The sequence below is a fragment of the Erpetoichthys calabaricus genome, chromosome 12 (assembly GCF_900747795.2).
Source record: "Erpetoichthys calabaricus chromosome 12, fErpCal1.3, whole genome shotgun sequence".
Taxonomy (NCBI): Eukaryota; Metazoa; Chordata; class Cladistia; order Polypteriformes; family Polypteridae; genus Erpetoichthys; species Erpetoichthys calabaricus.
The window spans coordinates 126,763,270-126,784,387 of NC_041405.2; the positions used below are offsets into that span (position 1 = coordinate 126,763,270).

General features: G+C 42.3%; 1 protein-coding gene across 2 annotated transcripts in view; it reads right to left on the reverse strand.

Moving 5' to 3' along the window:
* The window catches only part of trpc5a (transient receptor potential cation channel, subfamily C, member 5a), a 255,155-nt gene that overhangs the window by 75,900 nt on the left and 158,137 nt on the right, over window positions 1–21,118 (reverse strand). The window contains exon 2 of one of the 2 annotated variants that reach the window (XM_051935204.1): window positions 9,633–10,032. In XM_051935204.1, coding sequence (XP_051791164.1) covers window positions 9,633–10,010 — 378 coding nt within the window. In that variant the 5' untranslated portion in view covers window positions 10,011–10,032. Of the gene's footprint in view, window positions 1–9,632; window positions 10,036–21,118 lie in introns of both variants that reach the window. The other variant, XM_028816118.2, reaches the window with a different exon arrangement.

The following is a 21,118-nucleotide window of genomic DNA, read 5'->3' on the forward strand; positions in this document are numbered from 1 at the left end:
AAAATGCCCAACTGTGAACTGAAATTTCCAAGAGTTTCATGTAAAATATGGAAGTGGAATAACAACTTGGGATGTTGTATTAAGGTACTGAAAACACTTAAGATTTAAAGGCTTCTTGCAGCTTTGACTGAGGTATGTGGCTTGGAAAATTCAGATGTTGTAGTTAACTCCATCCATCCATCCACACATTAATTTTTTAAGCCAATTATCCATGTAAAAATAATTCAGGTAACTACAATAAATACATGTGAATAGTTTTGGTATTTGAAAAAGTGACATATCCAAAATTGAATTTATAAGCTAGTATAGAATTCTGAACCCCACGTATTCATGGTTGTGGAAGCTGTGGCTCATCCCTGCAGCCCTGAGTGCAAGGCAGAAATAAGGCCTAGACAGGCTGCCAATCCATCGAATAGGCCCGGTAATACACCAAGCCAGGCGCTTTTGTTCACACCAATCCCCACGCTAATGGCAGGCCCACAAAAGTGACCAAAGAAAAGTCTGTTTAACAACATTTTGGTAATCCTAATAAAGCCTCAAATAACAATTTTATGATGTTTTAAAAGGGCACATTGATTGTTTAAACATGTGAAGTCGTGACAAAACTTTTCCCCCCGACATGCTGTGTGTAAAGAACTTGGGAACACCTAAGCATAACGTCCCAAAAATTATAGCAACAAACCCCCACAATTAGAAGGGACCACAAACCTTCGACTTGTCTAACAGAGGTTTGTTTCACATCAGAAAAAGAGAAATTTGTTCCACTTTTAAAATATCTAGAAATGTATTTGTGGCATCTTAAAATGTGTTTCGGATATCTCATAATAGCAAGGATGTTATTTCAATTTTATCTTAAAATGTATGCAAGGTTCATTTAAGATGTCTCAAAATGAATTTGAGGTATCTTGAAACAGCCATGCAGTTATTTTAATATATTTGAAAATATATTTGAGACATGTTGAAATGCATTTGTGGTATTTCAAAGTGTATTACAGATACCTTAAAATGTAACAGAACCTATTTTGAGATATATGGACATGTGTTTCTGACATCTTGCAATGTGAATTGCATCTTAAAAGATCTGAAATTCATTTTTAGATCTGTCTTAAGTTTGTTTGGCTTGACATAAACCTTCTTAAATACTCGAAAGATAAATGTCATCTGGTCCTGGTGATTTGTTACATTTCAGTTTGTTTAAGCCAAGCCGTAGTTCTCCCTCTGTAATTTCCAAATCATTAAGTACCTTCTTGGCTGTGTGTGTTACTGCTGGGAAGACATTGACTTCTTCACACATTAAAACTTCCAACAGATGCCAGTTGAGATAATTTTCTACATTTGTTTGGATGGTTGTAAACTGCTAACCACTTTTAAGATGAAGTGTTCAATAGAAATTAAACGTGGAATGAGATGAAGTGCAGCGGCTGTTTAATACCTACTGGAATCTTTTGAAGATCTCTTACTAAAGATTCTTTATGTTTATATAGCACTTTCTCACCACTCAAAGCACTTTACATAGTGAGTAGGTAGCCACTTCAACCACCACTAATGTGTAGAATTCACCTGGATGATGTAAAGGCAGCCATTTTTATGCCACATGCTCACATGTACTCAAAAGGTGAGTAGGATGTGTTGAGCAGATGGAAAGAGTACTTTGAGAGGCTGATGAATGAAGAGAATGAGAGAGAGAGAGAAGAGGTTGGATGATGTGGAGATAGTGAATCAGGAAGTGCAACAGATTTGCAAGGAGGGAGTAAGGACAGCTATGAAGAGGATGAAGAATGGAAAAGTCGTTGGTCCAGATGACATACCTGTGGAAGCATGGAGGTGTTTAGAAGAGATGGCAGTGGGGTTTTTAACCAGATTGTTTGATGGAATTTTGGAAAGTGAGAGGATGCCTGAGGAGTGGAGAAGAAGTGTACTGGTGCCGATATTTAAGAATAAGGGAGATGTGCAGGACTGTAGTAACTACAAGGGGATAAAATTGATGAGCCACAGCATGAACTTATGGGAAAGAGTAGTGGAAGCTAGGTTAAGAAGTGAGGTGATGATTAGTGAGCAGCAGTATGGTTTCATGCCAAGAAAGAGCACCACAGATGCAATGTTTGCTCGGAGTAAGTATTGATGGAGAAGTATAGAGAAGTCCAGAAGGAGTTGCATTGCATCTTTGTGCACCTGGAGAAAGCATATGACAGGGTGCCTCGAGAGGAGTTGTGGTATTGTATGAGGAAGTCAGGAGTGGCAGAGAAGTACGTAAGAGTTGTACAGGATATGTACGAGGGAAGTGTGACTGTGGTGAGGTCTGCGGTAAGAGTGACGGATGCATTCAAAGTGGAGGTGGGATTGCATCAGGGATTAACTCTGAGCCCAGTCTTATTTGCAATGGTGATGGGCAGGTTGACAGATGAGATTAGACAGGAGTCCCCGTGGACTATGATGTTTACTGATGACATTGTGATCTGTAGCGATAGTAGGGAGCAGGTTGAGGAGACCCTGGAGAGGTAGAGGTATGCTCTAGAGAGGAGAGGAATGAAGGTCAGTAGGAACAAGACAGAATACATGTGTGTAAATGAGAGGGAGGTCAGTGGAATGGTGAGGATACAGGAAGCATAGTTGGGGAAGGTGGATGAGTTTAAATACTTGGGATCAATAGTATGGAATAATGGGGATTGTGGAAGAGAGGTGAAAAAGAGAGTGCAGACAGGGTGGAATGGGTGGAGAAGAGTGTCAGGAGTACTGTACTTTGTAACAGACGGTTATCAGCAAGAGTGAAAGGGAAGCTCTACAGGACAGTAGTGAGACCAGCTTTGTTATATAGGTTGTAGACGGTGGCTCTGATCAGAAAGCAGGAGATAGAGCTGGAAGTGACAGAGTTAAAGATGCTAAGAGTTGCACTGGGTGTGCTAAGGATGGATAGGATTAGAAATGAGTACATCAGAGGGTCTGCTCAGGTTGGACGGTTTGGAGACAAAGTCAGAGAGGCGAAATTGTGTTGGTTTGGACATGTGCAGAGGAGAGATGCTGGGTATATTGGGAGAAGGATGTTAAGGATAGAGCTGCCAGGTAAGAGGAAAAGAGGAAGGCCTAAGAGAAGGTTTATGGATGTGGTGAGAGAGGACATGCAGGTGATGGGTGTAACAGAACAAGATGCAGAGGACAGGAAGATATGGAAGAAGATGATCCATTGTGGCAACCTCTAATGGTAGCAGCTGAAAGAAGAAGAAGAAGATGCCCAAGTAAAGTGAGCTTCAGTTGGATGTGCATGTGGTATGGCTGCTGGTTACTAATACAACTATTACACAGCTATTAGCTGTATAAGCTGATTTTTACATTTTTTTAATGGAAGGCATTGGCTGATGCAGTGTGTGCTCTAATTACCTGTTTCTGAAGGAGAATAAGGACATGTTGATATTTGCAGGTGAAGGACAAAATGCTATCTGGCAGCAATCTTTGCAAAAACTGTTGTATTACCCGACAGACCTGTCCTGGAGGCCACATGCCTGTATCTTCTTACAAGTAGGAAACCTAAATATTGACAAGGCGTGTTTTTAATGGACAATAGACAGCTGTGGGCGGCACGGTGGCGCAGTGGGTAGCGCTGCTGCCTCGCAGTTGGGAGATCTGGGGACCTGGGTTCGCTTCCCGGGTCCTCCCTGCGTGGAGTTTGCATGTTCTCCCCGTGTCTGCGTGGGTTTCCTCCGGGCGCTCCGGTTTCCTCCCACAGTCCAAAGACATGCTGGTTAGGTGGATTGGCGATTCTAAATTGGCCCTAGTGTGTGCTTGGTGTGTGGGTGTGTTTGTGTGTGTCCTGCGATGGGTTGGCACCCTGCCCGGGATTGGTTCCCTGCCTTGTGCCCTGTGTTGGCTGGGATTGGCTCCAGCAGACCCCCGTGACCCTGTGTTCGAATTCAGCGGGTTGGAAAATGGATGGATGGATAGACAGCTGTCAACTTCTGGCCTTCTGCCTTTCTATAGCAGTGTACTCAGAGCATGGAATCTCCTCAAACATTGTGTTGACCGGAGCTCTGCCAGAGTCTTTTGGGCTCTAGAATACCCAGTCCTAGACCTCAAAGTCACACAGCCTGTCATTACTAATGAATAATCCATGTCTGCAATCTAATAGATATGAAAAGGTGCTGCTAGTACAGTACTGAGAAGATGGTGGAGGTGTTGAGGCTACACTCACTGAGGCAGGATAACCAACTGCTGCAAAAGATCCATGCCAGACTCTCAGCTGAATTAAAATCACTTATTGGGAATTTCCTCGCTTGCTGAGATTCACCTGAGTCCAGTGAAGGCTTTCTTGATGTGACTGTAACACTGGCTACCTTGAAAGCTAGGGATACTGAAGTCATGTATGCACGCTGTCTACAACACATACAGACTATGTGAACTGGTGGGAACCACTGAACACAACAGCAGAGACACCCTGGAGCAGCAGACCTTGGGGGGTCGGGGGCAAAGACACCAAGGCCAGCTTGGTGTAACTTATGTATAGTAGACCACCATTGAACAAAAGAATTGGCAATTTGCAATGGGGTGTGTTATGTGGCTTTACTGCTGTTAATTCCTATGTCTCACTGCTTGATCCTTCAGTCACAGACAAAGATCCTTTCTATGGAGAGGGAGAGAGATGGAGAGAGACCATCTTCTACTGTTTCCTTTTCTGTAGTAGACTTCGGCCTCTTTCAAATATTCTTAACTTTGCTTTTATTATTCTTAACTTGCCTTTTAATGATTATGTTTATTTATGGTGTTAATGGAAATAAGAATAACTGAGATGAAATTCCCTAATTGGACATGCCCAGCTGGCCATTTATTTATAAATCCAGAAAAGAGCAAGTGAAGTCAGATAAACAACACGACTGGTAAGAATTTTACAGATTGACAGAAATTGTGCTATTCTTTTGAAGAAAAATGGTGTGAGATAATGAGTTGATTTTTCTTCTTATTTGACATATGAATTAAGTATTGTTTTCAGTTTGGGGTGATTTGGAGTTTTATTTGTTTGCTTTACTTACGATATTGTAAATGATTTCTTGATTATCGATTAATGAAGTTCAATTCAAAATTCAATTAAAATTTTCTTTCTTTCTTTCTTTCTTTCTTTCTTTCTTTCTTTCTTTCTTTCTTTCTTTCTTTCTTTCTTTCTTATCCAACATCAAGCTGCTCAATTATGCACTTATTGCCCATCTACTTCTTCTGTACTGTGCTGCCACCCACCTCTTCCCCTTCACACGCTGTCAAGCTGCAATCACACAACCTCCACTTACAACATGTTTTGCTCCTGGGCAGCTGAAAAAAACAGCAAAACCCCTTCTAAAAGGGAAAAATGCCATAAAAAAGTACTCCGCAGCTCCTTAGTGGCAGCCAAAAACAAAGTTCTTAGAAGTGAATGCTGTATGTTAATTAAGTTCATCAAAGAAGCACACTGTACATGTATTGGAGGCCAAATATTCTCTGTATCTAAGGCCATGATAAAGTTAATAGTAAGAAAACATACAACTTAAATTACTAAATTAAACAAAAACGTAGAAACTCAGACTAATATTGTTCCACTAAAAACAATCAAGTTCTTCAATCTGAATAAACTGAAACAATAAATTGAAGACACACAATCGAGGATTAAACAAGAAATTGCAATTAACCTACTGTTGTGATGTGAAATTTTACATATAACTTGATGAATATTTTGTATGTCTTTATTTGATTTTTAGGCAAAGCAATGAAATTTAGTGTTACTTTGGTGAGAGGCATTTGTGTTTGCCCCCCCTTTTAGGACTGAGCCTCTTTGAATTTCACGACAGGATTTGGGGGAAGATGTGCCTTAAACCGGTTTGGTTAGTGTTTCTTTGCTTAATTCATTTCTACCCCCGCAAGAAAGACTTAAAGACATATGGTCTTGGGGGTGGCAGGTATTAAGATGTTTTATTCCCCCATTGGTCTGAGGTATGGCTGTTTGGAATTGGCTTGTCTCAGTGGCCTTTAAGTACCATGATGTCCTATTGGCTCTCGGGTTTGGACAGAACATCTATAAATGTATGTGTTACTAACCAACATCTGAAAGAAGCATCTCTCTTGCTAATCTGTGATGATGAAGACAACACAATGAAGAGCACAGCTCAGCAGCCATTTTGAACAGACATGTGGCTGAAAGCTGAGCACCAATGATGCCTTAACTAGAGACATTTAAGTAACTACAAGTCTGTGTGCCGCCTGAACTACATATCATCATTTAATCAGGTTGTATGGTTGCCAATATTCAAATATACTTTGCATTGTGTTATTATTTACTACATCTAATTGCCTGAGGTTATAGATATAGAAGGGAAGGTGGGGATAAGTTATATACAATAGTACCTTATAAACAGTGGTAAGTCTGTGAGATTAGGCATTCTAAGGCTACATATTAATAATACAATAGGGGAAAGTAGAGCAATATATATTACTTTACCAAGACAAAACACCTACTTAACCCTCACAAGATCTTTGGGTCACATTTGACCCATTCTTGTATTTGAAATCAGTAAAGGCACCTTAAATTCCACCCATTAAGGATGAAACATTGTGACTTTTTCCCCAAATAAATGAAAAGTAAAAAAAAGATTAATTTGTGCAGCTTCTAAGCAGTTTGAGCGTTGCTCAGTTTTGACTCACCATTGACTTTAATTAATTTTTTTGCTTCATTTAGGATAATTAAATTATTCACCACCCACAAAAACATCCTAAAAATCATCTTTTCAAAATGAACAAACTTTTAGTATAGTGATGTAACTTTACAAATAGCAAAAACATTTGTAAATATCACATTTTAGCAGAGCTGCTGCACATTTTGGACACAGCAATGTCCTTCGGCTCATTTTTGACTCACCATTGGCTTTAATGAATTTTCCGCTGTGTTTAAAGTAGTTTGTTTCTTTGCAATTCATGGAAACATTTTAAATGTCATCTTTTCAGCTCTTTTTAGCAGTGTTCTAACTTTACAAACCGCAAAAACAATTTCAAATGTCCAATTTTTATACATCTGCTAAACATTTTGGACACTTTTACTGAATTTTCAGCTGCATTTAAGGTGGTGTTTTATCGTGGGCTGGATAAGACTTGTCACGTTGGTTTATTAGGTTGGTCTTCACTCAGACCTTAAGATTAACACACACAGATACACACAGACACATACTTGGAGATCCTATTTGCACAACTATGTTTGAGTGATGCCCTAAAAAGAAAGAAAATTTAGAACAAAAGAAAACTTGGTGGTCCCAGTCACACTGAGACATTATGCAGATGTATTGCTGTCGGTATGAAGGAGCCCCAGTAGTATTTCTTGACACACTTCCGCTGAGTGATTCATTGGCAGAATGTCCTCCTCAGTTATAGTGTGTCAGGGAGAGGATGTGCAGCATTGTTCATAATGGCGCTCAGCTTTGTTTTCATTCTCTCCTTCTCTTTGACCTCCAGGGGGTCCAGAGTGGGTTCTATAACTGAGTCCGCCCTATTAATTAGTTTGATGATTTGGTGGACCTCTCTTGAAGTGATGTTACCAGTCCAGCACACCAGAGCGTAAAAAATCACACTGGCTATCACAGAGTTGTAGAAGATGTGAAGGACATCACTTCCCACATTAAAGGAACGCACTCTCCTATGGAAAAAGAGCCAGCCCTGCCCTTTCTTATGTAGTTCTTCTGTGTTAAGAGACCATGCCAACCTGTCATTGATGTGGAACCCCAAGTATTTTCAGGAGTGCACTACCTCGATATCCACTCCCTGAATAGTAACTGGACATTGGGGCTCTTTGGTGCAGTGAAAACCAATAACCAGTTCCATGGCTTTGCTGACGTAACGATGCAGATAATTGTCTTTGCACCAAGAAGCAAAGTTTCTAACTTTCTAAAGGCAACAACAAAGAATGGTACAGGACTTTGGAAGCAGAAATCCAATATACGAGGGAATAATGCAAAATGAGAGGCACGGCGGTGCAGTGGGTAGCGCTGCTGCCTCGCAGTTAGGAGACCTGGGTTCGCTTCCTGGGTCCTCCCTGCATGGAGTTTGCATGTTCTCCTCGTGTCTGTGTGGGTTTCCTCCGGGTGCTCCGGTTTCCTCCCACAGTCAAAAGACATGCAGGTGAGGTGCATTGGCGATCCTAAATTGTGCTTGGTGTGTGTATGTGTGTGTGTGTGTGTGTCCTGCAGTGGGTTGGCACCCTGCCCAGGATTGGTTCCCTGCCTTGTGACCTGCGTTGGCTGGGATTGGCTCCAGCAGATCCCTGTGACCCTGTGTTCAGATTCAGCGGGTTGGAAAATGGATGGATGGATGGATGGATAATGCAAAATGATAAGAGCTTTCAAATCTCCATCTTCATTGTCTACCATTCTCATTTTCTGCACCTCTTTTTCCTCCCACCAAATGAACTCTCCTCCACTCTGCACCCCATGCTAAATTCACTTAAGCAATGGCCACTGGCTTCTTCTAAGCCAGATTTATGGATTATGTCTTAGGTCACTTCTGCTCTTCTCAGAAGCACTTGAGGACCAGACACAGCCCTATAGAAGGCCTGGAGTTATCTGGCTAGAACTCCTTCTGGTGGCCACAGCTACCCCTGACAGACTGCTGGGCCATTTTTATGAAAAGGGACAGACAACCCTACAAGGGTCTCAATGGTAGGTTCCTGCTGCCACCAGTTAAAGGAGTGGGCAATTTAGAGTCTATTAGCAAGCATTTCATACTTATATCCATTGAACGATGCAAAGGTCTCTCTCTCTTTCTTGTATCTCCACCTTGCAAACCCTCAAAGGCAGGGTAAGACTGGCCTTCTGTCCAGAGTGTGCTGCAACATCTGCTGATATAGGCCCTGAGCCAGATAACGTTTACTCTGAAAACAAGACTTATAAAATCCATCAAATACGTTAGCTGACATAGTGATTAAATACCATCAATTAGGCCCTGATCCTGTGTGAGATAAGAAAGTTACCAATTCTGACTAAAGCTGATGTCATGTTAACATGAGTTCTAATCAGGGGTGTCAGACTTGACAAGTGCAGTTACTGGTGTAGTCACCTGCATATGTCAGATAACAACCAGAAATTACCAGCATATGTCAAATTAGACAACTTCCCAGTACAATTTCTTATTTCCAAAGTACTGCCAGATCACCCCTCTTTCTGACAGCCAATAACATGCTGACTTACAGAGCTGGTGACATGCAAAGGCTTTACAGCTACAGTGAGTTCAGACACAGTCTCTGACCTTTTCTTCTTTTATCCATTCTGCTGTGGTATGTAAAACACGAGACATCAGACAGACGAGTTTCTCTTCTGTTCAAAACACCCACATTGCATATTCTTTGTCGCTGCATTGTATGCATTGTACTTCTGTGTGAACGCTCATTGTTTGTAAACTCTAACGCACATATGCCCACACCTAAAATTGTTTGATCTTGTCTTGACGAGTTATAGAAGGTATGGACCAAAAGGCTGGCAACCACAGAAGTGCATCACAACTGCCCCAACTTACTAAGATAATGTAAATGATATCTGCAACTGGAAATTACTGAAAAATCTGTGTAATGCGACATAGCCTTAAATTCACACTTAGACTCCAGCTGCTGTTTAAACATTCTCATAATTTAATTGTCCTACCTGCTTCTCTTTACTCGGTTTTCTGTGGCTCAACAGGAGCTCCACCGCACCGACCACCTCCTTTCGAATAGCATACAGCAGAGCGTCCCCGACGTAGACATTGTAGTTTAGAAGCAGTTCCATGATCTCCAGGTTCTCGTTCTCAATGGCGATGAGGAGGGCACTGCGGCCTAGAGGGTCGATGCAGTTGATGTTAATGTTGTAATAGATTTCCGCCTCCTCCAGAGCATGCTTCACGCTGGCGTAGTCACCCTTCTCAACGGCACTTAGATACGCCTTCTCCTCCAGAGAGAGTTCGGCCTCTGCACGCACGATCTGAAGTGGAATACGGTCTCTGTAGGGTGAGTAGTTCACCTTTTTGTAATAGAGCTGTGCCATTGTTCATTCCATTGGAGAAGGGCTGCTGGGAGACATAAACAGAGTCAATCATTATTTTCATGCATTTGCTTTATAATGCAATTTAAAAAAAAGTAAATTGACGCAAAATCACTTTAATGCCAATCTGAAACAACATCTCACATGTAATCCATCAATCCTTCTTTACTTTTATATGGGCAACCACTTACACCTTATTTTGCGCCCTTTGAGCCCCTGATTAACAGAGCATGTCATTCTGGCCTACCTCTTGATGTTCTCCCATCAGACCCCTGTACACCCTGGCAGTGCACCTAAATTCAATGTAAAGTGTCAGGCTGGACTCCCAAGAAGAAGAGGTCACTTAGGAATGTTCCTACTACCCTGGACAATGAATCTCACCCCCTGTATGAAGGTTCTGCCTAAGCAGAGGAGCCACTTCAGTAAAAGTCTGGATTTCTCTAAGGTTCTCCATGTCAGGTTGTTTCCAACCTCAGCCATCAGGCTGTCACTCCTCAGACAAAGTGGTCTTGTTCCCTGTGTGTTAAATGGTATTGAGCTGTTCTAGCTGACATCTTAACAGACAATGATATCCTGCGCAATATACTGTGCCAATATCAGCAAGAGTGAAAGGGAAGGTCTACAAGACATAGTAGTGAGACCAGCTATGTTAAATGGGCTGGAGATGGTGGCACTGACCAAAAACACAAGACAGAGCTGGAGGTAGCAGAGTAAAAGATAGTAAGATTTCCATTGGCTGTGATAAGGATGGATAATATTAGGAATGAGTACATTAGAGGGTCAACTCAAGCTGGACGGTTGGGAGACAAAGTCAGAGAGGCGATGGTATGGACATGTGCAGAGAAGAGATGCTGGGTATATTGGGGAAAGGATGCTAAGGATAGAGCTGCCAGGCAAGAGGAAAAGAGGAAGACCTAAGAGAAGGTTTATGGATGTGGTGAGAGAGGACATGCAGGTGATGGGTGTGACAGAGCAAGATGGAGAGGACAGGAAGATATAGAAAAAGAAGATCCGCTGTGGTGAGCCCTAACGGGAGCAGCCAAAATAAGGAGAAGAATGACTGACAGCCTATGCTGTGAAATTGTAACTGATGGGCGCTTGTGCTATAAAGATAGGGAAAGACAAGACAATCCCAAGGGCCTTTGACAGACAGGGGACCCAAAAATATTGCAGTATGATTTTATCAATTTTTATTTAAGTTTAAGAAAGTAATGGTTTTGGTGTTTTCGTGTTTTTATTGGCCAAAAGTAGCCATCCAGACAGTCTCTATTGTATTTCCCACCACTCTTTTACTCAGAATGGTTGAGTCCAGTCCTCTCAAACTTGAGCTCTCCAGCAGTAATCCACACATTTAGTAGCCAATGTTACATACATGTTTATTTTGCTTAAATTGAAACGTCGAAGCCAAAGTCTGGTTTCCAGAAAAGAAAAGATAGGCAATAAAAGTTTGAAAGAGAGATATGAGAAGGCAACAGTTGGTCACCCAATTTTTCACAAAGAAAAGTCGGATAGTTAACGTTAGTTCATTCTTCATATGTGATCCAAATAAGCCAGTTATCAGAATCGTTCAATGTAGCCAACAACCAAAAGATCATAAAAATCTAATTTTTAGCCTGGTCAAATAAGATGTGCAGGCATATGCTTATTGTAAAGTGCTGTGAGCCACAAGGAATGGGCCGTATCACAGTAGATAGAAAACAAAATGCTTCTGCTGCTAATGATTTGAATGCTAGACTGCTTTTTAATAAGATGGTATATTAACTAACTTTCTTTATGACTGTCACTAAATCAGTTGTACCCGGGAGAAACCATAGATGTACAGTAGATTAAGCAACCACTTTGTCAGCCCCTTAGTGAAAGAGGTGGGCAGTGTTAAACTCACGGTTATTTTGCTTAGTTAGTTTAAGACAGAGATAACCCCAGTCCTGGAGCTAATGCCATGAATTTCAGCTTCTAGTATAAAAGTAGCAACCCAGATTATTTCAAGATCAATATTTATTTTGAGACCAAATGTATCTAGTGTAAGAGACGGCTGGCAGCTCAACCTGGCCAGGACGCCCCTGATATGGAAGGATGGAGGAAGGAAGCTTCTTTAGGACACTGTCTCCCCCAAGACGCTAGATGGCAGCTCTGCTGGAGTGTTGCAGTGCCCCAGATCCCCACAGGGCATCCTGGGACTTGGAGTTCGGTATCTCAGCCCTGTTGGGTGCTGTGGGTGCCCCCAGGGGGTTCTGTGGAAGGACATTGGGGTGGAGTGGTGGCTCTGAGGTTAAGGATCTGCGCTGGTATCCCGAAGGTTGCCGGTTTGAATCCCCATCACCGCCAAAAGAGATCCTACACTGCTGGGCCCTTGAGCAAGGCCCTTAACCTGTAATTGCTCCAGGGGCGCTGTACAATGGCTGACCCTGCACTCTGACCCCAAGGGGTATATGAAAACTAACAAATTCCTAATACAAGAAATTGTATAAGGTGAAATAAAGAAGAAAAAAAAAAAAAAAAAAAGGTTCTCACCTAGCCCGGAACAGAAGCCCAGAAGTACTTCCGGACTGATTAAAAAACTGGAATTCTCCATCTGACCTGGAAGTGTTGACAAGTCACGTGGACGGAAGAACAGAAGCACTTCCAGGTCGGACACTATATAAAGGACTGCTGTGAACCCAGCAGGCGAGCCAGGGTTGGGTGGAGGTGGAAAAAGCTTGCTGGGAGGTGCGGAGGAGAAAACGAGAGACAAGATTTGTGTTGGTGTTGGATTATTTGCTTGTTTATTGTGGCTGTAGTGCTTGGAGGGCACTGTACAAGAAGGAAAAGAAATAAAAATACTTCTTGGTGCTTTTACCCTATGTCCTGCGTGTCTGTCTGTTGGGTTTAAGGAGCAACAGTGACCCCTAGCGTCCACACTAGTTACAGTAATAAGTGAAATGATCATGGTTATATGGATCCTTTCCTTTTTTACATTGTTCTTTTAGGTGCCTTCCTAGCCTTAAAAGGACAACTCGCTGTTGCTGCAATGGTAGGAATTTATTTGTGACTTTGTCAGGCTTGCCATTTTTATAGGCTCTCCTGCAACTGCCTCAGATGCTGTTCATTTACATGATGGAATGCCAGCTCATTCTGTTAGTGACTCTTCACTGGGCTGATGCAACTTGTGAGCATCATTACAATATTATATTGTATTGTTCCAGGGGTCTGGTTACACAGCCATTGTACAGGCTTGGTTTGGTCTGGGTGGGGGGACCAATAGAATATCTTTTCATGCAGCTCAAAATTTACAGTTGCACCCCTACTGATAAGTATGTGCAATTTTAATAACTTTACATTTAGTAAATACTTATCAACCTACTTACAGATAATTCTTGTTATTTGCATATGTGTATCTTGCTAGAAATGTAAGATTATTACAATTCTTATTATACAGTATGTGCCTTTTTTATCAGCTGCTGTAACCTTGCAATCTTCTTGAGTATTAATAAAGTTTTTATCTATCTATCTATCTATCTATCTATCTATCTATCTATCTATCTATCTATCTATCTATCTATCTATCTATCTATCTATCTATCTATCTATCTATCTATCTATCTATCTATCTATCTATCTATCTATCTAATGTTGTGTTCTGCCTTGCTGCCAGGTTAGGCTCCAGCCCCCCTCAATCCAGAGTCATCATAAACAGGTTTGAGATTGGGTTCCTGTCTCAGGTGCTCCATGTGTGAATGTTGCATGTTCGCCCTGTGTCCATGTGGTCTTCCTCTCACAGTCCAATCTAATGCCTGTTAAGTGGAAGGGTGATTGCCCCTAGTGTGTGTGTGTGTGTATGTGTGTGTCTTTGTGTGTGTTTAATCTGTGACGGGCTGGCACCCTGTCTAGGGATTGTTCCTGCCTTGTACCCGATGCTTGCCCAGTGCTTGCTGGGATGGACTCCAGAGTCTCTGGTGGCTTACAGGCTGAAGGCAGACAAGCCGGGTAAATTCCAGCTCTTCAGTCGTCTGGCCTGCAGGCATATTTTATGTACGTGATGGTAAACCCAATAAGCCTCCAGCCTGGCGCCTGTGACTGATTGTGCTAATAAAGGCCATTCTATTTATTTTTATATTAAAGTTCAGCAAAAATAAGAATTGATCTGAGTCAAGATAGGCACTGAAAAAATAAGAAGATTTATGTGCACATGCTATAAAAAAAAAAACAATAAAATTGGGGACGGCACTCTGACAGTGACTCTCAACCAGAACAGCTGGAAAGAGAAGCAAGTGAGAAAGGATCGATGAGCAATTTATATCAATTGATGTGCTTTTTTAATTCATAGATTCAAAAAAAATGTAATACACTTTTATTGAAATTTAATGTGGGCTAAAGGGGCACTTATGAGCAGACCCCAAACTTAGAGATGGGAAGACCAAAATAGCAAACAAACTGGGGTTTAATAACAGAAGTAGGAGCAATTACAGAAGGGGATGACAGAAGCAGCAACACTCGATAAGGTAACAGACCCCAAGCATCTCTACCACCTACCCACAGGGATATAACTTCAAGTACAGTTACCTCTTCCTGTGCACTCTTTCCTGTTCCCTCTCATCAGCTGAGTCTCTGAACCCGGTACCACCATGCACTAAGCTCACCTGCCTGAGGAGGAGGGGATGCTCTTTTAAATCATGGCCAGCAATTACTTCAGAGCACCCTGCAGTACATGACCCAGCTGGCATCCCTAGCCATTACACACTCCCTTGGGGGGCTGAATGATGACCAGCTATCTTTCATTGACCACGTTAAAACAGTCTCTCCTTTACGTAGATTCACTCTAATACATCCACAAGATTCGGCCATATCTGACAAAGTATGCAGCACAACTCCTGGTCCAGACTTTGATCTTGTCCTGTCTGGACTACTGCAACTCTCTGCTGGCAGGACACATGTCCACCACATGTCACCAAGCCACTACAGATGATTCAAAATGCATCGGCACATCTAGTGTTCAACCAGCAAAGATAGAGTGAATCTCACTCTGCTTTTCAGGTTGCTTCAATGGTTCACAGTAGCAGCACCATTAAATTCAAATTCTTGATGTTTGCTTACAGAGTAGTCAGTGGGTCAGCACATATGTACAGGATGGCACACATGAAGTTCTAAGCTCCTTGTTGTCTACTCAGGTCTGCTATTTAATGGCATCTTGTGATGCCACCTCTGTGTGGCATTAAATCTCAATCCAGACTCTTTTCATGTGTAGCTCCTAAGCTGGTGGACCTCCATCCAAACTGCTGGCTCCCTAATTCTGGGTAAGAAGCATTAGAAAGGTCTTTTAGCCACCTATGGCCTTCCCATTTTCTCTTGTCAGCTGAGTTCTTGTACCTCCACACTCTAAAAGCTCAGTTTCCTGAGGAGGAAGGGAAGGTGTATCACATCATACAATAATTTCCAAACACCCTGCAGTATGTGACCCAACTTGCACCCCTAGCCATTACAGATTTCCATCACCTTAGGGCCAGGTAGACTAACCTCAAGAGTACATTTGTGGTGCTATAATATGCTGCCCTCTAGTGGCTTGGGGAAGTGAAAACACTTTTATAGCTTGAATCCTACCTCTCGGGTTGATCCCAGTGTGCATCCTGGAGAGGAGCAATGTCAAAGGGTGCCCCAGGCAAGGACAGGGGTGCCTCAAGGATCACTTCTGATCCCTCTCCCCATCTCCTTGTACACCACCCAACTAGGCCCAAACGTCCAATCCCATGAATTCTCATATCAGGGCTATACTGATGAAATGCAGCTATATCTATCAATCCCTCCAGAGGACCACATGGCATCAGCTAGAATCTCGGCATGTCTTACTGATACCTCAACCTGGATAAAGGAGCACCATCTCCACCTCAACTTGGCAAAGACAGAACATCCTAACTCTGTAAATCTTAGTCAGAATGTTACCTTGGGGTGGTGAGTAATGACCAGTTATCTTTCACTGACCACACTGAAACTGTCCCTCATTCATGCACATTCACTTTGTATAACATCTACAAGATCAGTCGTGCTCCAGACTTTGGTCTTGTCATGTCTGGCCTACTGCAACACTCTGCTGGCAGGGAGTACCAACATATGTTACCAAGCCACGACAGATGATTCAAAATGCATCAGCCCATGTAATGTTCAACCATCTGAGATGGGGTGCATGTCATTCCTCTTTTCAGGTTGCTACAATTGATGTATGTATATATATCTTCTTATATAATACGTTATTGTGGCTGTTCGTTTGTCTGTCCAGGATTTTAAATCACCTGTAGCTCGCAGACCGTTTGAGCTATTGACCTGAAATTTGGTACACATATACTACATGACGTCTACTATCCGTTTTCAGGGTGATGATTGACCTCCAAGGTTCTTCCTCTTTTTATTTTATTTTATTGTACTGTAGAATCAACTCTCAGCAGCAGCCAGCAGGGCGGCTGTACGGCGCATGTGTACGGGGGCCGTTCTCATTCCCTACCACCTTCGCCATCACTTCCCCTACCTCTTCATAATCTTAAACCATTCCTGAGGCAGATTGAAGTGCCAGATTAAGTGAAAAATTAAAGAAAACGTACTAAGTAATTGCAACACAAACACTCACTTAATCAGTTTTAACGCGAAAAGATGGCGATGAAAGAAGAGAAGAAGCGGGCCGTTAGGGTGGAGAAAAGAAGAGCTGCTCAGGTAGTAGCAAGCACATCAACCTCTGAGCAAATGAATGCTAAATGTACAGAGAAAGAGTCGGAAAACTAGGAATGCTCAAGTCAAGTGTATTCACTGCCATTACTGGTGTGTATATATATATACAGTATATATATATATACTGTATATGAAGGCACTCATGAGGTCCTATGTTCCTTCTTGCCCACTTAATGAATGGTATCTTGTGATGCCAACTCTGTATTGCATTAAATCTCAATCCAGACTTTTCTCATGTATAGCTCCTAGCTGGTGGAACGAGCTGCCCACCTCCATCCACTCACTCTGTGCAATTAATGTAAATGTTAATAGGATTTCACTTACATAAAAGGTAAGTGTCTGACCCAATTAAGCGTTGGTAGCAACTCTTTGGGTTGCACATGGCATCACTACCCCTAACTCCTTCACAATAACTGAATACAGTAAAATAAAATTTAAGACCATCCATTCATCCTGAACTCCCTTAATCTAGAGATCCAAAGCCTTTCTTAGAAGTGTGGGTGGGAACGAACCACACAGGACTTGTCAATCCATTCAAGTTGACACCACACTGGCCTAATTCAGAGCCACTGTAAAGTCAGACAGGCATGGCCTGTGGGAGAAGGAGAACGCACATGAACACAGGAGGACATGCAGTCTAGCGACTGGGTCTCTATGCTCTTATGATTATACATATTATAACAGTAATAATACACAATTGTATTATTAATTATATTAAAGTATGTCCATCAATCCATTTTCTAACCTAGTATCTGGTTCAGGAAGCCTGCCCTTGCAGCACTGGGTACAAAGTGGGCACTAGTCCTGAAATGACAGTTCTTTGCAGGACACACTAACACACACACACTGGACACACAAATATGTGAACACAACAACAACACCCAACAATGGGATGTAGACTCAATGAGAAAAGAGCTCAGTGGTGCCATGTCCAAGTCTGACTCCAGGATAAAAGAGTTGTCCCAGGAAGAAGACACAAATACACAAATCCTGGGCCAGAATCCTTGCTTGGACCTAAAAGGAGTATCCCAAAGTGTGGTTAAGCCCATTCTCAGTTCCAGTCCACAGTCATGGCAAAAATTGAACTGCCGCCAGGGAAATGCTTTCTTCCCAGGTTCAAAGAATCTACTCAGCCCCGGACTGCCATATTCTCAGCCTACTTTCAGCAGGACCTGTGCCTGCTTTGAAGGAGATGAATGTTATGAGGGGAATCGAACAATCCTTGGAATTAATGAGCTTTGGCAATCTCCTAGGATAACATATGGGGAGTTTATAACTGCTATTTATCTAGAAAAGGCTATCATCTTTATAATTTGATGCCCAGACACATCCAATCACTGTTCCTCCAAAGCCTCACTGAAAGATAATGAGAGAGAGAAATACTGATACATCGTCCTTGTCAGAATACGGAGACACACGATAAAGCGCAGTTTTGTTTATTTATTTATTTTGAGGGAGTTATGCGATGACTCAATGCTTTTAGCTAAAAACCAGCACAAAGGCCAGTCTCTTTGTCCCTTGTGACTCAGATGAATCCCTTAGGCAAATTGATATCATTCAACCCTTGTCTGTTTTGGTCACTTTCTTTAAACAATTACATATTTTGTCATTACTGTTCACCTCCATAAGTAGGGGCACTAAAGAGTCACATCCTGTCTTGCCTCTTTGTAATTGCCTGCTCTCAGACAGAATCTTCCTTTTCAATGCTAACACATCAGCCCGTGCTCTGAACCTGCTTTACCAGTTCAGGTTTGCTGTGACTTTTTAACTGAGTCTATCCAGTGTGCAGGAGGCACAAGGAAGAATGCCTGCCTATAACAAGAAACACTCACTTACATACACACCTGAACAATGTAACATCACCGGTCCAATGAATAACAGGCATTGTAGTCAAGTGGCAAAGGCGCAGGAGATTAAACCCAAAAGGCGCCGCTCAGTTCCAATCAAGTCATGTTTATTGTTGTATGTAGGGAGCACAATGCAATTCTAACCTGTGTGTCCCCTAAGAAGAGTTTGCAAAAATACTATACAACCTACTGTATATAATACAATATAGATATACTGTATGTGGGCGGCACAGTGACACAGTGGTAGTGCTTCTCCCTAACAGATAGGAGACCTGGGTTCGCTTCCTGGGTCCTCCTTGCCTGGAGTTTGCATGTTCTCCCCGTGTCTGCGTGGGTTTCCTCTGGGTACTCCGGGTTCCTCCCACAGTCCAAAGACATGCAAGTTGGTGCACTGGCGATTCTAAATTGCTTGGTGTGTGTGTGTGTGTGTGTGTGTGTGTGTGTGTGTGTGTGTGTATGCGCCTATGCATCCGGGGTTTATTTCCTGCCTTGCTTCCTGCCTGTGATCCCCGTGACCCTGTAGTTAGGATATAGTGGGTTGGATACTTAATGGATGGATATACTGTATGCATGCATGTTGTGAGGGATGCCACATGTGGACTGGCAGTCCGAATGGAAGACCCACCCACAGCATGAAAGGACAGGGGGAGAAAGTTCATGCAGGACATTGTCATCCCTGGAATGCTAGATGGCAGCCCCCTTTGGTTGCAGTATTATCACAGATTTCCACAGAGCACGTTGGGAGTTTGTCAGCTCAGCCCTGGTGTGCTGTGTGGGTACTGCCAGGGGTCGCTGAGGGGAGCTTTGCCAGGCTCCATCCTCACCAGGAACTGCTTCCAGGTCACAGCTTTGAGACACCAGAACTGCTTCCGGGTGTTCCATAAAAGGACCAGCACCCCTTCAAATGGGGGGGGCAAAGGAGAACAAAGCTCCTAAGTGCTAAAATTGTCAGTCTTTGTTATTTACACAATTTTGTAGACTGCTTGCTAATTACAATAATAATAATAATAAGAAAAAGACAATTAATACAAAAATTAACAAATAAATAATACAAGAATAAACTCTGCATTTTGCGTACTCACAACTGTATATCTACTTTTGCCCACCCTGTATAGATAGATAGATAGATAGATAGATAGATAGATAGATAGATAGATAGATAGAGTTAGGTCCATAAATATTTGGACAGAGACGTTTTTCTAATTTTGCTTCTGTACATTACCACAATGAATTTTAAATGAAACAACTCAGATGCAGTTGAAGTGCAGACTTTCAGCTTTAATTCAGTGGGGTGAACAAAACGATTGCATAAAAATGTGAGCCATCTAAAGCATTTTTTTTAACACAATCCTTTCATTTCAGGGGTTCAAAAGTAATCGGACAAATTAAATAACTGGAAATAAAATGTTCATTTCTAATACTTGGTTGAAAACCCTTTGCTGGCAATGACAGTCTGAAGTCTTGAACTCATGGACATCACCAGATGCTGGGTTTCCTCCATCTTAATGCTCTGCCAGGCCTTTACTGCAGCGGCTTTCAGTTGCTGTTTGTTTGTGGGCCTTTCTGTCTGAAGTTTAGTCTTCAACAAGTGAAATGCATGCTCAGTTGGGTTAAGATCAGGTGACTGACTTGGCCATTCAAGAATGTTCCACTTCTTTGCTTTAATAAACTCCTGGGTTGCTTTGGCTGTATGTTTTGGGTCATTGTCCATCTGTATCATGAAACGCCGCCCAATCAATTTGACTGCATTTAGCTGGATTTGAGCAGACAGTATGTCTCTGAACACCTCAGAATTAATTCGGCTGCTTCTGTCCTGTGTCATATCATCAATAAACACTAGTGTCCCAGTGCCACTGGCAGCCATGCATGCCCAAGCCATCACACTGCCTCCACCGTGTTTTACAGATGATGTGGTATGCTTTGGATAATGAACTGTTCCACACCTTCTCCATACTTTTTTCTTGCCATCATTCTGGTAGAGGTTGATCTTGGTTTCATCTGTCCAAAGAATGTTTTTCCAGAACTGTGCTGGCTTTTTTAGATGTTCTTTATCAAAGTCCAATCTAGTCTTTCTATTCTTGAGGCTTATGAGTGGCTTGCACCTTGCAGTGCACCCTCTGTATTTACTTTCATGCAGTCTTCTCTTTATGGTAGACTTGGATATCGATATGCCTACCCCCTGGAGAGTGTTGTTCACTTGGTTGGCTGTTGTGAAGGGGTTTCTCTTCACCATGGAAATGATTCTGCGATCATCCACCACTGGTGTCTTCCGTGGACGTCCAGGTCTTATTGCGTTGCTGAGTTCACCAGTGCTTGCTTTCTTTCTCAGGATGTACCAAACTGTAGATTTTGCCACTCGTAATATTGTAGCAATTTCTCAGATGGGTTTTTTCTGTTTTCGCAGCTTAAGGATGGCTTCTTTCACCTGCATGGAGAGCTCCTTTGACCGCATGTTGTCTGTTCACAGCAAAATCTTCCACATGCAAGCACCACACCTCAAATCAACTCCAGGCCTTTTATCTGCTTAATTGATAATGACATAACGACGGACTTGCCCACACCTGCCCATGAAAT